Raw genomic sequence first — 16323 nt, 5'->3', positions numbered from 1 at the left:
AGGACTAAGTCCTTGACAAGAGATTCATTCTCAGAGTCCTGGAGGCTGGAGTTCAAGGTCACGGTGAGGGCAGGGCTGGCTCCTCCTGCGGCCTCATCCGTGGCTGTGGACACCACTTCTCCCCATGTCCTTCCGGGTGGTCCCACTATCTGTGGCCTCATTGCCTCGTCTCATAAGGACACAGCTGCCTGGGACCACGGCCCACAGTGGCATCCCCGTGGCACCACAGTTACCTCCTCAAATGCTCCATCCCCGGATCCAGCCATGTTCTGAGGCTAGCGGGGCTAAGGCTTCCACATAAGAATTTAGGAAACCCAGTTCAGCTCATGGCAGGCACTCGGTCCATGGTGCCACCTTTTAATCTTCAGAATAAAACTTTACAAGAGGTTCATACACGGGCATAGGAGTTGCACAAACTATTTTCCAATGTTTTGTTTCAAACCTCTTTTTGTAGTTTTTTTCCTGAGAGCAATTACAACAGATGTTTATCTATTTCCTACATCTTAAGGATTCTTTTCTGTAAACCCTGAAGCCAGATGTGTCTCTAGAGTTGAGACGTTCCCTCCTAGTGCCACCTCTTTGAGGAATGCCCCTGCCTGGGTGCCGTCCGTCTGCCTCTCCAGGTCCTGCCCCATGAAGTGTGTTGAGAGAGCCCCCAAGCCTGGCCGGGACCAGCACTCATGCGGTGCTGGTGCTCAGGGCAGCTCTGAGCTCCCCTGTGCTGTGTGGTTCTGTGTGGTGGGAGCGATGCCTGCTCAGTGCTGTGCCTATCCCGCCCTGCCCCCGCCGGGCTCCTGGCTGCCAGATGTGAACTCAGGGTCCACCGAAGAACACTGGTCTTCCCGCTGAGCCTTGCAGCCCCTCAAGCAGCTGGCTGCCTCTGAGGAGTTTCCTCTCCAACCTGCCCTGAACCTCCCTGGCCCTTCTGGCAGGACCCAGGCTGCCCGGAGGCACAGAACCAGGCTGCTGGTGGAGCCTGATGGTGGACAAAGGTGAACAGTGACCTTCTCTTTCTAAGGAAGGGACTGAGAGAGGGAAAGCGCCCCCAGGGCGTCTCAGGAGCCGGGAGGTGAACAGCAGGGGTCGCTGGCTTCTGTGCTGGTTGCCCATCACCAGCACCCTTATAAATATGCTGCTGCCCCTGCACAACCTTCCACGGAAAATTAGGACGCTGGGCATGACCCTACCTTTCTGCATCCCTGATGCACAAGCCTCACTGTTGTTCTGCGGAGGCCCACGTGGCCCTGTTGAGAGAGCCCTGCTCCCGCACAAGCAGCCATCGGTGCCATCTCGGTATGACGGGCGCAGGCCAGCAGGCCCCAGCACTGCCCCTGGATGCCCCAGCTCTGTCACTGCTGGACAGAATGCCCTAAAAGGTTGGTGGACATGGCTGGCCCTCCACTTTCAGAATGACCAAGTGAAACATAAGTCTGCCTCCACAAGGAAGGATGGACACTGAGAGAGACTCAGAGGCCCCACCTGGGGGGACATTCAGTCGGGTGCTGAAGGCCGGGAGTGACGCAGGAGCTGTGGCTGAGCCAGGTTTACAGTCCCTCATATGAGCCCTGGATGGAGGCCTGAGGTTCCAGGGAGGGTGTGCACCAGGGCCCAGGTCAGAGAGACGAAGACGCAGCTGCCACGGCGTCTCCTTCCATCCTCACGGTGACTCACAGACAAGGAGGCTGAGGCATGGCTGTGAGAGGAGTCCACACTCCCATGGCCCGTGGGAGCTCCAGCCCCGGCCAGGCTGAGTGTGGCCTCCAGAGAAACGGCAGCAATCAGAGATGCAGATGTGGGGATAGAAATAGTTATAGATTAGACAGACAAAGCTGTAGAGACAGTTCGGAGAGGTGGTTATGTTGATTTAGCTATGGAGGTTGATTTAAGCATATATGGATATAGATATTGATTTAGATATTGACACACATATAGATTTACGTAGATTAGACATAAATATGTAGACAGATTGTTTTATCGATTTAGACTGATTAATTATGGATATAGATATAGTTTTAGACAGGTACAGATATGGATATAAAAATATAGATATAAATGTATATGAAAGTTTCATGTAGACACAATGTAGATTTGCTGTGGATGTGAACATGGAGAGGCGAAGCCCCATATACAGATGGTTTTAGGTGCACATCCAGCTCTGCACGGATATGTGAAAGCATCTCTATTCTGCGGAACTTGTCATGGAATTAGGCTGAGGAGTCCCAGGGTCTGCTGTCTGCACACTGGAGCCCCAGGAGAGCTAAGGGTAGGCCCAGCCTGAGGGCAGGCGAAGCTGTGATGAGAGGGCCCAGCTCAAGCAGAGAGAGGCAGGAAAAGAGAAGTGAAGTCATTTCTCCTCCACTTCTTGCTCTGCTGGGGCCCCCAAAGGGTGGGGCAGGGCCCACCACGTCGGGGAGAGCCCTCTGCTTTTCTCAGACCAGATTCCAGCGCCAATCCCTTCCAGAACCTGACTCAGAAACAGCAGGAATAATGTCTAATCTGGGCGCCTATGCTCCGGTCAAGCAGACACATAAAATTAACCCTTCCAGTCATTATTCTGACCTGAATTCCTCAAAAATCCCACTGCCCTCTGTCTGCCCAGGGCCTGCCCAAACCCGCTGGCCTTTCTTTCCAAAGCCCTTGTTAGCCATCACCCAGCCTCGGGGACTCCCACCCCACCAGGGGGCACCCACAACCAGGCCAACAGCAGAGAACTCTGGGGCTCCCTGGGGCAGCACTGAAGAGGTCAGAAAGCCACCCTTGCAGTCACTGGTGACCTTTTGTGATGCCACCGTAGGACGTGCAGGGACTTCAGGGCCTGTCTCAGGAAACTCCCAGCAGCACACAGCCTTACATCTGGCTCCAAGTGGATTTACTGGCTTTTGAAACTGCAAATGCCAAGAAAGAAAATTTGGGAGCAAAGCATAATGGAAAAGCTGCTTTTGGGTAAACATGGAGCTGCTCACCTGCTTGCTGCGGCCTGCCGTTTGCTGGCGTGCAGTGTGGAACTGGAGAGGCTGACGCTGCCACTGCCCAAGATGCCTCCTCCAAGGCCCTGGCATCAGATGCTTGGCTTTGCTGGTGTTTGAGGTTCCACAAGTGGCCCCTGGAAGCCTCCAGCCGAAGCCTCAAACCAAGTCAGGCAGGAAGCATAAGTTCCCCTCCCTGAAACGTCAAACACCGGTTCCAGAATGAATTGCCATGTCTGTGCCTCCTGACTGCCCTGAGCTGGCCTGTGCTTACCTGGACCAATTCCCATCCAGGGCTGGTCAGCTCAGCCTTCTCCACACCCCAGCCCCGGCTGCACAGGCGGAGCCCCCACCAGTAGCATCCGTGGGGGTGGGAGTGGGTAGCAGCAGATGGAAACATGATCCTGGCTGCCTCCTGGGTGCAGGAGGAGTGGGGTCCCACGGCCCGCAAGCAGCTTGCTCTCCACGGGCTTTCAGCAAGAGGCTGGCGTGTGCAGGTTGCGCTGTGGACTCTCCCGTGCTGTGACAGGTAGAAGGAAGGAGGCCCTGGAGGAGGAGGATGGTTAGAGGAGGCCAGCAGGAAAAGTCGGGAGGTGCAAAGGCTGAAAAGACAAAATCATTTGAGAGAAACACTCGGGATTTAGGATTCATTCATTCTTGCATCCCACAAATACTTGCTGAATGTCCAAGACCGCTGCTAGGAGAACAACTGCAGGTGGGCACGGCCTGTGCCTGGGCTGGAAATGAGACACCTGCAGATCATGCCGGGCGCTAACTGGCATGGGGAACTGCAGACGCCCACGGACGCACTCATCACCGATTTTCAGCAATCCAGCGTGAGAAACCAAACCGAGCCCCCGTTCCCCAGCCACTGCCTCCGTGTGGCGCCCGAACACGTTCCCTTAGACCAGAGCCCCCGTTCCCCAGCCACTGCCTCCGTCTGGCGCCCGAGCACGTTCCCTTAGACCATAGCCGCCGTTCCCCAGCCACTGCCTCCGTCTGGCGCCCGAGCACGTTCCCTTAGACCAGAGCCTTTCCTCAGCCACGAGTGGTGTTTATCCACAGCAGCCCATGTTTGTTTTAAAAACACACACACACTGATTGGTAGCATTTAATTTCTTTTTAAAAGTGGGTTTTCATTTCATCCTGGATTTCTCCCTGGTTGCCTTGAATGGGCACCTAAACAGAAAAGCCAGTAATAAAACGGTGGCCAAAAGAACTCTGAGTTCAAAGTCACAGTGGCCCCAGGCCGACTTCTCCTCGCAGAAAGCGTAGGAACCACAGGTAGGAGCACAGGAGCCCTTGCTCAGTCCCAGCTTTTTTGGGTGAAGGCACAGGTCCGGGTGGGAGCACTTCCTCAGGCCCCTCACCAGATGCTTCGGGCTGGCTCCTGGCTGCCTCCCTCCCTCCCTCCTCCATCCCTTCAGGCCCCTGGCTGCCTCCCTCCCTCCTCCCGTTGGGCCTTCTGTGCTTCCCTGTTCAATTCTCGCCAACCCTGTTCAGTTTCTTCCTGGAACAGGCCTATGAGACTCAGGCTGAGCTCCGAAATCTGCTGCCATCCCATGCCCCCGTACCCCAGGGCTGCAGCTCTGCAAGGTGCAGACCACCTCCCCTTGACCATGGTTTCACCTCCAGGAGGACCCTGGGGAAAATAAAATGCAACCACGGGCGAAACCTCCCAGCCCTACCCCGACCAAAGGGGAAACCCCACAGCGCCACCCCGACCACAGGGGAAACCTCCCAGCCCTACCCCGACCACAGGGGAAACCCCACAGCGCCACCCCGACCACAGGGGAAACCTCACAGCCCTACCCCGACCACAGGGGAAACCTCACAGCGCCACCCCGACCACAGGGGAAACCTCACAGCGCCACCCCGACCACAGGGGAAACCTCACAGCGCCACCCCGACCACAGGGGAAACCTCCCAGCCCTACCCCGACCACAGGGGAAACCTCACAGCGCCACCCCGACCACAGGGGAAACCTCACAGCACTACCCCTCGCCCCTTACGGCACACCTTGTGCCACTTTCCCGCCCCATCTGGGGTCCCCCAGGGCTGCCTGGGTCTCATGGCCCACTCAGAGGGTACTGAGAGCCCTCCCTGTTTCAGGCAGCAAGGGATGGACGGCGTCCACGCCAAGCCCAGCAGTGAGGCTGCTGGAGACTGGGAGCCAACTTCTCTGCCCTGTGTCCTCTGCTGGCTCTCCCAACACTTGTCACATTTGGGTCTACACGGCTTTTCTGGGCTGATAAATGACCCTCCCTGCTGTGGGGTGAAGGCAGCCGGCCCAGGACAGGGTGCGGCCCGGCTCAGGCAGGACATCCTGGCTTGCCCAGGCCATGGAAGCTGCTTCTAACCAGGCATCTTTCTGTGCCCCAGACTCCAGGAGCCTCCCATGGGCGTCTTGGGTCTCCATCTCGCTGGCTGCTCTGCTGATCGGAGGCTTGGCAGGTCTCACCTGGACAATGATTTGCAGGTGGTAAGTCCTTCATTTTCTAACCGTTACTTAGATGCAAAGCAATTTCCTTTCCTCTGGCCATGGCTGTAATGAAGCTGCTTTATTTTCCCGAAGCTAACACAGGTTACTGGTATCTCAAAGGCATTGATCTCAGAGCTGTTTTGCATAACTGCTTAGACTCTCTGGATCTTTCATTATGCTTTAAATAATGAAAGTGGAGTGATCAGTCGTACACCTCAGGCGGAGTCAGGTATCTGTGGTGAAGATTCGGCGATATGACATAAACTTCTAACATGAAATGACTGCATGGAAATAGTCCTTGTTAGCAGTAAAGACTCTTAAAAGGTTTCTCAGAGAAAGGAAGGTCAGTTTTAAAGCCTCCCTTGAGGGCAGAAAGGGAAAGCTTAATTTTCATGTTAAAAATGGTGCTGCTGGCGGGGTGCAGTGGCTCATGGCTGTAATCCCAGCACTTTGTGAAGCTGAGGTGGGTGGATCACAAGGTCAGGAGTTCAAGACCAGCCTCGCCAACATAGTGAAACCCCGTCTCTACAGAAAATACAAAAAAAATTAGCTGGGTGTGGTGTCAGGTGCCTGTAATCCCAGCCACTCGGGAGGCTGAGGCATGAGAATTGCTTGAACTCACGAGGCAGAGGTTGCAGTGAGCAGAGATTGCACCGCTGCACTCCAGCCTGGGCGATAGTACGAGACACCATCTCAAAAAAAAAAAAAAGAAATGGTGCTGTTGTTGAAAGACTAAGACGGGAACCTGAGCAGTCCTGTCTCTGAGGGTGCTCTCTGCAGAAGGAGCCCCTTGAGGCTTCCTTGGCCGGGGCAGCAGGTCTGTGTCCCCAGCCCTGAGAAACCGGCACTGCTCCTTGCTGCTGCCTCTCGCCTTGCTGCCCTTGAGAATCAAACCCTTAGCATCACTTCATTTTTAATGCACAGTTGTTCCTTTTATAGAGAAAGTATTTAAAATAACAGCAAACACTATAAGAAGTCATTGCAGCCCCAGGCTGGGCCCCCAGGACCATAGCCAGGATACCTGCAAATAAAGGCCACACCACGGCCTCCGTTCATTGGCCGCCAGGCTCAGCCCAGCAGGACACATCCTCGCTCCCGCTGCAGCCAGCTCTGCCCTCCCTGCCGGGATGACTCCTGAGGTCTCTTTGGACTACACCCTGGCCTGCAGAGCTCCTCACTGGCTGAGCCTCCTGGCATCACCCCATAGCACACATCTCATGGATTATCCCGGGCCTCCCCACCCTAAGGCTGCTTCTAGGGTGCTGCTTCTAGATCTTCCCAATAAATTCAACACTCTAGCAACCTTCATTTTTCTAGCAACTTCTTGATACACTGAGGAACATCTGCCCCTTGAACAAGAAACCTTTTTCTTACAGTTTCTATACGACTTACAGGAACTGGTTTTTAAAACTCAGAAGTTTATCAACCAAACATTGCCCAGGGTCATGATTGTTTCCAAAGGGCCTTGTCAAGGATCCAGTCGTGGGCTGTCTTCTGTTGTATTTTGTGAGCACTTGTAAGGGAGGCCTCTGTGCCTGCGATCCGCTCCGTGTCCTGTTTCTCCGCTGCTGAGATACAGTATATAGCCAGTTCCCGGTTTCGGTTATTCTGCAAGGCCTCTGACTACTCCAGATGCCTGCGCTTGACACATGGGCTTATGATCTCTATGAGATACGGTACTTCAGTGACGTATGTCTGCGCAGCTTCATAGCTTCTAACGGAACTGACATACGCCATCTTTCAGACAACTGAGAGAAATTCCTCCCAGTGGAGCGGTGATAGCAGAAGCTAAGGCATGTATCAGACACGAGGCTAAGTCATTTTTAGCCCCTGTCTCGTCTGATTTTCCAGTCATCTGACTCAGGCACTTGCCATGGCTTAAACTGTGCAATCCTCAAAACGTATGTTTGCATCCTGAGCTTTATGTTAGCAGTAAAGACTCTTAAATCAGAATGTAACCTTGTTTGGAAATAAAGTCTTTGCGGATGGAATTAGCTAAAACGAGGTGATCCGGGAGTCGAGTGGCCCCTAATCAATGTAGCTGCTGTTCCTCTAGAGAGAAGAATTTGGAGAGAGTCCTGCCTGGCAGGAGAAGGCCATTGCGATGGGCAGGTGGAGATCAGGGTGCGGTTTCTCTAAGCTGGGGCCTGGGAAGGTGGCCGGCAGCCACAGAACTGGGAGGGAGGCGGGGGAGCCGACCCTCAGGTACCTTGATGTGGACTCCTGCCTTCAGAGCTCGAGCTCTGAAACTTCCACGGTTTCAGCAGCCAGGCCTGTGGTTCTCTGGGACTGCAGCCCCAGAAAACTAACAGCGCACTAGGATTATGTCCATTTCAGCACAGCATGCAGAGGTGGAGTGAGGGTCTGTGACTTCCCCAAAGCTACTAAGCCCAGAGCAGACCCTTGAACCCAAGACCTGTCTGGTGCTGGAGGTCGTGCCACAGCCGCCCTGCTTGTTCTCACAGGAAGAGTGTATTCCACATGCAGGGCTGTTGTTTCAAATAATCATTACCAGTGAACACTGAATAATCACCTGTAATCTCTGCAAGACTGTGTTGGTCTGTTTTGGGAAGAAACTACTTAAACTAACATTTAAACAGTGTCTCTAGCTTTAGATGGGGTGGTGGCAGGAAATACTATGTTTTATGAATCATTTGGTCTTTAAAGCGTAAAAATTACTAATAATTAAAACGCTTAGCTAACCATGAAATAGACTAAGCAATAAAAATGGAATAGGCTGGAAGCAAATAGCTTCCAATTAGCTGGGTCCTGTAATTGTATCAATAGAATGTGTAGATTGTAACAAAAGCTGATGTTACTCTAATTTCCTGTTTATAAACAATTGTGCATTTGCAAACATCTCCACAAATCTATCTCATTATCACTGTGAAAAATATGAGTGTCTGCAGCCACATTCACAAGAAAAACAGCGGTTTTCTTTAAGATTGGCAGCCACAGAGTAAATGAACATCTTTCCAAGGAAACCTGGGAGAGAAATGTTTGGCTACAGTTGACTATAGACTCTGGAGTTCTAAAAATATGCTCCCAAGCACCAGCTTAGCCTGCAAATGCCACTTAGCTGAAGAAGTAGATACTAATGTGCCAACAGGTGATTGAGGAAAGAGGCGGCTATTGACACAGAGACTAACGGGGAAGACCTTGGGGCTTCCGGGAAAACGTCCTCCACCAAAGCCACAGCAGCCCGACCCGTGATTGGGTGAGCTCAGAAGGTCAAGTCACTCATTCAGGAAAAGTCTTCCCAACGCCTGCCCTGAGACCCTCGTGCTGCTCCCAGCAACCCGGCTCAGCTCAATCCCACCCCACCTCTCTCTGTCTCATTCTTCAGCTTTAAAAACATGTTATGATTTCCAGTGTACGGCATCGTTGCTCGGTAAGGAGTAGGGAGGAGAATGGAGAGGGAAAATGAGAGGGAGAGACAGAGACAGTGGAGAGAGACATGGGAGGGAGAGAGAACCCAGCGCAGCGTGGCAACAGCAAACACGAGCTTCCTCTCCTAATGGAACGAAGTGTTTGCTTCTCTACTCTCCTCCGTATTTTCTACCCACCCTGCTGTTTGGGGTCTAACAGTGTATGTTTGGGTGTGATTATTATTAATGTGATAAATTATTAATGCATTTTCACTGCAACTCTATGATTCAGAGTTAACTCCATCAAGCCAACTCCTTCATCGCCTTGACACTGCATTTAAAATACCTCCAAGGTATTTTACACTTTTTATTGCATTGAAATTATTTTCGTCAAGTTGAATTCTTTCTGTGCGAACTTTTACACTAAAAACGCATCCACCAGTCAGTTCTTTGGTCCATGTCAGTTTTGCCAATTAGACCTCTTGCTGTGGAGGGGTTTTGCCTTGTGCTGTGATTCCTTCATGTCCAGCTTTCTCAGCTCAGCAGTTCACACGCAAGTTTCGTGGAGACCGTGTCTGTCTGTTGATTCTTACTGGTCCAGGAAAACATTAACACCTGCAGTTTCACCCCTTCTCCATCTGCTCTTACGTTTATCATTTTCCAGCTCTGCTTGTCCACCGTGACTTAGTTCTGCGATGTCTGAAATACAGTTGTTGAGGTTTTGTCTGTGGTAAGCGGTGCCCTGACCTCTGTGCTGTTTCCAGCTGTATTTTGTATTGATATTCCCACTAGGAGTGTGCATTATAAACTCGAGAAACGTGGAACCACTTGCATTCGTGTCCAGTGAATCCATGGGAGAGCTGTGAGGTCCTTCCCACTTCTGCCTTTTGTTCAAGCCTTGGTCTTTCCGTAGAATGCTCTGTCTTTATCATCTCAACCCAGCCTCCAGCGTTCAAGTCTGATGCATCGCTAAGGCTCCACCCAAATGCCACCCGCTGTGTGCAGCCTCCCCCAGCTCCTCCGCAGGGAGAGGCTTCTCCACCCTGTGAATCTCTCCTCCCTCCTTTGCCTAGAAGCATCTTGCGGTTAGTAAGCCTTCAATAAATACTTCTCATATTAAGGAGTCGCTCTCACCTGATACGAAGGAAAGGGGGTTGAATTCAGAGGCACAGACACACCCTGCCCCTGTTTCTAAAGTGTTTATGAAGAAACTCGAGTTCAGTTGGTGAAACAGCCATACATGCAATTGTATAGAAAAGTCAGGATTATTTGACAAGGATTGTTTCCCATGCTTTTACAAGATTCAGAACTTCAATGAATATAGTGAATAATTTTAAAAGACATAAGACCGCTCTAGATTGAAAGGAGCATGTGTTTATAAAACAACAGTGAACAGTGAATGCAAAGTATTTTCATTGAAATTTCTATTATGCAGCAAATTCATAAAATAAGGAAAGTCTTTTTCTGACGTTTTCAAGACATGTTCTGTTAAATCATGGCCTTTCTTCAGGTGGGCTTTTCCCTGGGATATTGAGAGGTAAGACATTGGCATGGCAATGGCCCAGGCTGAGGAGGGCAGGGGCTGGCATCACAAACAACCATGTTTGGTGGCTTAGAGAGCAGACGTTGATTCTCTCACGGTTCTGAAGGCAAGAAGACCCAAGTCACGATGTTGGCAGGGCCGGGCCCCTCCAAAGGCTGGTGGTACCAACGCTGCCTGGCACAGCCAGCCTTTGGTGCTCTGCTGGTGCTCGCTGGCATTCCTGGGCCTGTAGACTCACCAGTCCACCCTCTGCTGCTGTCCTGACCCGGCCTTCTCCCCCGTGTCTGTGCTCGCATTCCCCTCCTCTTAAAAGGGCACCAGTGCTACTGAATTCCAGCTTCCACCCTGCCCCGGCGTAGATCATCCTAACTAATTACATGTGGAAGAACCTAATTTCCAGACGAGGTCACACTCCCAGTTCTGGGTGGATGTGGCTTTGAAATGATTATCAAGTAGATCCACTTCTGTTTACAGTAAGGAGCAGGGAGTGGATGAGAAGTTAACGCACATGCACATGGCGGGAACACCCCACACCCACTGAGTTCTAACAGCAGCAGTCTTGGTGCTAACTCCTGGCACTCTTGATGTCAGTGGATTCTCGCTGAAGGAAGTTGCTATTTTATCCCACTTTATGAATGAGAAAACAGATGCGGAGAAGTCACCAAGTCAGACTCAAGCGATAGCCCCGTCCCCCTCGGTGACCAGGCTGAAGTAATGAGTAAATGCCACTTGCTCCCGATGGCACCGTCACAAGCCCTGAAGCCACCAAGGACCGCTGGGCCTGTGCAGAGGAGAGGCAGACTCAGGGGCTCCCACCGACAGGACGGCTGTCTTCCAGGCAGGCCTAGCGTCGGAGTCCGCAGGGTGGGGGTGAGTGTGCACCGGCCTTTCGTTTGCTGTTGCCGATGTGGCGTCTGCCGACGCTGCTGGGGCGGCTGTGTACAGTGTGTGGTGCTGCCGCTGCTCCCCAGGAGGAGCGTGGGAACTGTGTGTAGGCATGACAGCGTTGTCCGCCATTGCCGCATTGACACGGGACCCTGGAAAGCCACATCCAGGGCCCCTGGTCCTCTCAGGCAGGTGGGCGGTAAGCTCAGCACCCGCGATGATGGCTCCAGGCAGAGGTCAGGGATGATGACCCCTGAGGCAAGGGAGGGAGGCCAGACACTCAGTGTTTGGGGAGTGGGGGGTGGGGCAGGTAAACACTTAGAATCGAGGCAAACAAGCAGCTGGAAAGTAGAGTGGCTCTTAGCTTCTGATGGGAAGGAAAGCTGTTTTGTGCCTACGGTTAAATCCCACAGTATTTTTTGGTAAGTTTTTGGATAACTGGTTCTTCCCTCCTCAGAAGGTCCCAGTCTCACCAGAGCTCCCTTCCCATGCTGGCCCCAGCACTCCATGCCTCCCGGAGGCCAGGGGCCTCTACCTTGCTCCCCTGGGACAGCCCTTCCTCCGCTCATCTCCAGGTCTGCCCCGGGGTCTTCACCCTCAGGTGGAAGACAGTGTTGGGCCCTTTGCCGAGCAGGCATGATGCCCGACCAGGAAAAGCTAAACACTGTCTGTCATGTGAATGCATCTCCTGGCAGTGACTGGGGGGCAACCTCACCGCAGCCCGGGTCTCCTGCATGACTGTTGCAGGAGAGCCGCAGCTCAGCTGCGAGAAGTCAGAGTCCTCTTGGCTGAAAAATGCTAGGATCACTTTTCCTGTGAAGAGAACAGTGCTCATTTCTCCAAAATGCATTAGATCATGGTTGACTTGACTGAAGTGTGAAATGAAAGTGGGTGGGAGTGTTTCTGCCGAAGATAAGCACAGCTGCCATGCCCGACCCATGCCGAGTTCTCCCCTCCACAGTCACGGTGCCAGGCTCTCCCCTCCACAGTCACGGTGCCAGGCTCTCCCCCTCTGCGGTCACGGTGCCAGGCTCTCCCCCTCTGCGGTCACGATGCCAGGCTCTCCCCCTCTGCGGTCACGATGCTAGGCTCTCCCGCCTCCACAGTCATGATGCAAGGCTCTCCCCCATCCACAGTCACAATGCCAGCCTCTCCCCCTCTGCGGTCACGGTGCCAGGCTCTCCCCCATCCACAGTCACGATGCCAGGCTCTCCCCCTCTGCGGTCACGATGCCAGGCTCTCCCCCTCTGCGGTCACGATGCCAGGCTCTCCCCCCTCTGCGGTCACGATGCCAGGCTCTCCCCCCTCCACAGTCACGATGCCAGGCTCTCCCCCCTCTGTGGTCACGATGCCAGGCTCTCCCCTCTCCACAGTCATGATGCCAGGCTCTCCCCCCTCTGCGGTCACGGTGCCAGGCTCTCCCCCCTGCGGTCACGATGCCAGGCTCTCCCCCCTCCACAGTCACGATGCCAGGCTCTCCCCCATCCACAGTCAGGATGCCAGGCTCTCCCCCTCCATAATCACGATGCCAGGCTCTCCCCCTCCATAATCACGATGCCAGGCTCTCCCCCCCTCCGCAGTCACGATGCCAGGCTCTCCCCCCTCTGCAGTCACGATGCCAGGCTCTCCCCCATCCACAGTCATGATGCTAAGCTCTCCCCCTCCATAATCACGATGCCAGGCTCTCCCCCCTCCACAGTCACGATGCCAGGCTCTCCCCCTCCATAATCACGATGCCAGGCTCTCCCCCCCTCCACAGTCACGATGCCAGGTTCTCCCCCCCTGCGGTCACGATGCCAGGCTCTCCCCCCTCTGCAGTCACGATGCCAGGCTCTCCCCCATCCGCAGTCACGATGCCAGCCTCTCCCCCCTCCACAGTCACGATGCCAGGCTCTCCCCCTCCATAATCACGATGCCAGGCTCTCCCCCATCCACAGTCACGATGCCAGGCTCTCCTCCCTCCAAAGTCATAATGCCAGGCGCTTCCACTCCACAGTCACGATGCCAGCCTCTCTCCCTCCACAGTCACAATGCCAGGCTCTCCTCCCTCCACAGTCACGATGCCAGGCTCCCTCCTCAACAATCAGGATGCCAGGCTCTCCCCCCATCCACAATCACGATGCCAGGCTCTCCCCCCTCCACAGTCACGATGCCAGCCTCTCTCCCTCCACAGTCACGATGCCAGGCTCCCTCCTCAACAGTCACGATGCCAGGCTCTCCCCTTCCACAGGCATGATGCCAGCCTCTCTCCCTCCACAATCACAATGCCAGGCTCTCCCCCTCCACAGTCACGATGCCAGGCTCCCTCCTTTCTCCATAGTTACAATGCCAGGCTCTCCCCCTCCACAGTCACGATGCCAGGCTCCCTCCTCCCTCCATAGTTACTATGCCAGGCTCTCCCCCTCCACAGTCACAATGCCAGGCTCCCTCCTCCCTCCATAATTACACACTCCCCCCTCCACAGTCACGATGCCAGGCTCTCCCCCCTCCACAGTCATGATGCAGCCTCTCTCCCTCCACAGTCACGATGCCAGGCTCTCCCCTTCCACAGGCATGATGCCAGCCTCTCTTATTCCACAGTCACGATGCCAGGGTCTCTCCCCCATAGTCACGATCCCAGGCTCTCCCCTCCCACAGTCATGATGCCAGGCTCTCCCCTTCCACAGTCACAATGCCAGGATCTCCCCCCTCCACCGTCACGATGCCAGGCTCTTCCCCTCCACAGTCATGATGCCGGGATCTCTCCCAATAGCCGCACATGTGTCTCCCACAGGACAGGTGCTGGCACTAAAGCCACACTGCCCATCTTGGAGACAAGTGGCGTGACTCCCCAGCTGAGATGCAGGAAGCGCCGGGCCATGGGGACGGCTCAGGCTCAGGACCCGGAACAGTGGGCAGCCTGGACCTCCCAAGGCCACACAGTGCCGTGTGTTTCCATGGCTGTGGCAGGGGCTGGGCAGGATCCGGGCACTGGAGCCGCTCTGTGGAGGCTCCGGCATATTTCTGTTTACTCTGTGGCTCTGGCCCGATCTGCACCTTCCTTCTGTTTACTCTGTGGCTCTGGCCCGATCTGCGCTAATGACAGTGAGTCAGATGTGAACCTGCTTTCCAAAAGCACAGACACAGTGACAGGAATGAAAGTGCCTGCATTTTACAAACCGGTTCCAAACTAAGGGCTGCCTTTCAGGCGTCTGCTGTGAGCACAGGAGAGGAGGGAGAAGCTGACGCAGAATGCTGACTTTTGAATTCTGATTTTCAAGTGGAATAGTTAAAATCAGTGTGGAAAAAGAGTGTGTTTTGCCACCTCTACCTTGTATGCAGAGCCCCAAGTGATGCCACATGAAAAAGTCACTTGTGTAAGTTTGACCTTTGAACTTAGAGAAGCAGAGAGCAGAACAGGGGACTCCAGAGGGGAGGGGCAGAGGCTGGTCACAGGCACGAGGTCTCCTCAGGAGAAGGACGCCTCAGATCTGCCTCGCGGTGTGGGGCACGTGCCTCACCGTCATTGTGTAATGGGGCACGTGCCTCACCGTCATTGTGTAATGGGGCACGTGCCTCACCGTCATTGTGTAATGGGGCACATGCCTCACCGTCATCGCGTAATTCAAAACAGCTATAACCATAGGGGAGCAGTTGGCACAATCACAGCTCACTGAAGCCTCGAACCCCTGCTCCAGAAATCCTCCTGCCTCGGCCTCCCGAGTGGCTGGGGCTGCAGGCACTCACCACCAGGCCTGGCTAATTTGTGAACTTTTTGCAAAGGTGCAATCTCACTGTACTGCCCAGGCTGGTGCTGAGCCCTTAGGCCCAAGAGATCCAAGAGTCTGAAATTCCCAAAGTGCTGGGACCATGCCCAGACCCTAAAATAATGGGTTTTAAACAATTCTCAGTGCCAAAAAGATATTCGAGGTGATGATATGTTAATTAACTTGATGTAATCTCTCCACGGTGTAAATATATTAAAACCACATTTAAAATGTACATAGATGCAGGTATTATTTGTCAACTAAAAACACACATTTTCATTTAAACAAAGTCAGTTGCCTACATTAGGGGGAAGCCAACATGATCAGGCTCCCTCACAAAATCCAGTGCGAAGAAAGACCCCGTCTTCGAGACGAGCAGAGCCAGGGTCGTTCTGCTGAGAGCAGGTTCGTCTTTGTACCTGGCTCCCAAGCATGGAACCCAAATACCTGCCCTGGGAGTGAGGCTCTTCGTGAATCTAATGCACCAGGATGCCTATTAGAGCCACAGCAAGGGCGGTGCTTCCCCAGGGCCCCTATTTAGCCTGAGTGACACCAGTGGCAAGGGCGGGCATCCTGTGCGTGTGTCTGTGGCCGAGGGGATCTGTGTGCTCAGCACGGCTTCTTTCTGAAGGACCAAGCCTGCGGATCCCAGATCCCGCTCTGTGGGTAGGAGCCTTTGCCACGTGGATCCTCTGTGGCCTCCTGCAAACAAATGCTCATCCTGGAGCCAGGAACTCCCCTGCCCGCATGACGAGGAAGAAGGATGGCCCATCTCACCAGCGGTCCTTTGTGGAAAGAGCTCCCACCCAGGCCCTTCTGTCTTGTATAACGTGCGTGCTATTCCTGGGGCAGTCAAAATTCAGACGTTATTAATGTTTGATCTGTGTTTTTGCAGGACAGTGATGGGAAGGAAGGCCGGGACACTCACAGGCTGCCGAGAGCCCTCTGAGGGCAAAGTGGCACCAACACTGAATCCCGGAGAACAGCTTCGTGTTCCCAGAGCCACCAGTACGACTGTTTCCCAAACACAGGCAAATTAGGGTCATGTAGTTACTCTCGACACAGATGAATAAATACTCTCACTGCGTCTGTCCAGCCTTTTCTCGTAAACATTGATCTGTTCCCTCCCGAGCCGTTACACTGTACTGATAGATGACACACCTTTACCTCATGAACCCTGGAAACGTCACTCTTGCCACCATCCTGTCTCCTCCGCCTTCTGGCATCTCCCACGCTGTGTTCCCCTTCACTCTGCCTCGGAGGTCCCTCAGGGACACACGCTTCCATACCCTCTGCCCATCTCCAGGTGCCCGCGTTGGGCTTCCCTCTTCTC

At 53.8% G+C, this 16323-nt stretch overlaps 1 protein-coding gene across 2 annotated transcripts in view; it reads left to right on the top strand.

Annotated features, from left to right (window-relative positions):
• TPO (thyroid peroxidase) overlaps window positions 1-16083 on the top strand; it is a 94239-nt gene extending 78156 nt beyond the window's left edge. Inside the window, exons 14-17 of one of the 2 annotated variants that reach the window (XM_078350051.1) lie at window positions 5349-5448; window positions 14018-14134; window position 14534; window positions 15886-16050. In XM_078350051.1, coding sequence (XP_078206177.1) covers window positions 5349-5448; window positions 14018-14134; window position 14534; window positions 15886-15939 — 272 coding nt within the window. In that variant the 3' untranslated portion in view covers window positions 15940-16050. Of the gene's footprint in view, window positions 1-5348; window positions 5449-14017; window positions 14135-14533; window positions 14535-15885 lie in introns of both variants that reach the window. The other variant, XM_078350050.1, reaches the window with a different exon arrangement.
• Window positions 16084-16323: the final 240 nt, after the last annotated feature.

The sequence above is a fragment of the Callithrix jacchus genome, chromosome 14 (genome assembly GCF_049354715.1).
Source record: "Callithrix jacchus isolate 240 chromosome 14, calJac240_pri, whole genome shotgun sequence".
NCBI lineage: Eukaryota > Metazoa > Chordata > Mammalia > Primates > Cebidae > Callithrix > Callithrix jacchus.
Note: the sequence above shows the minus strand (reverse complement) of the source record. Positions and strands in the feature narration are given on the sequence as shown.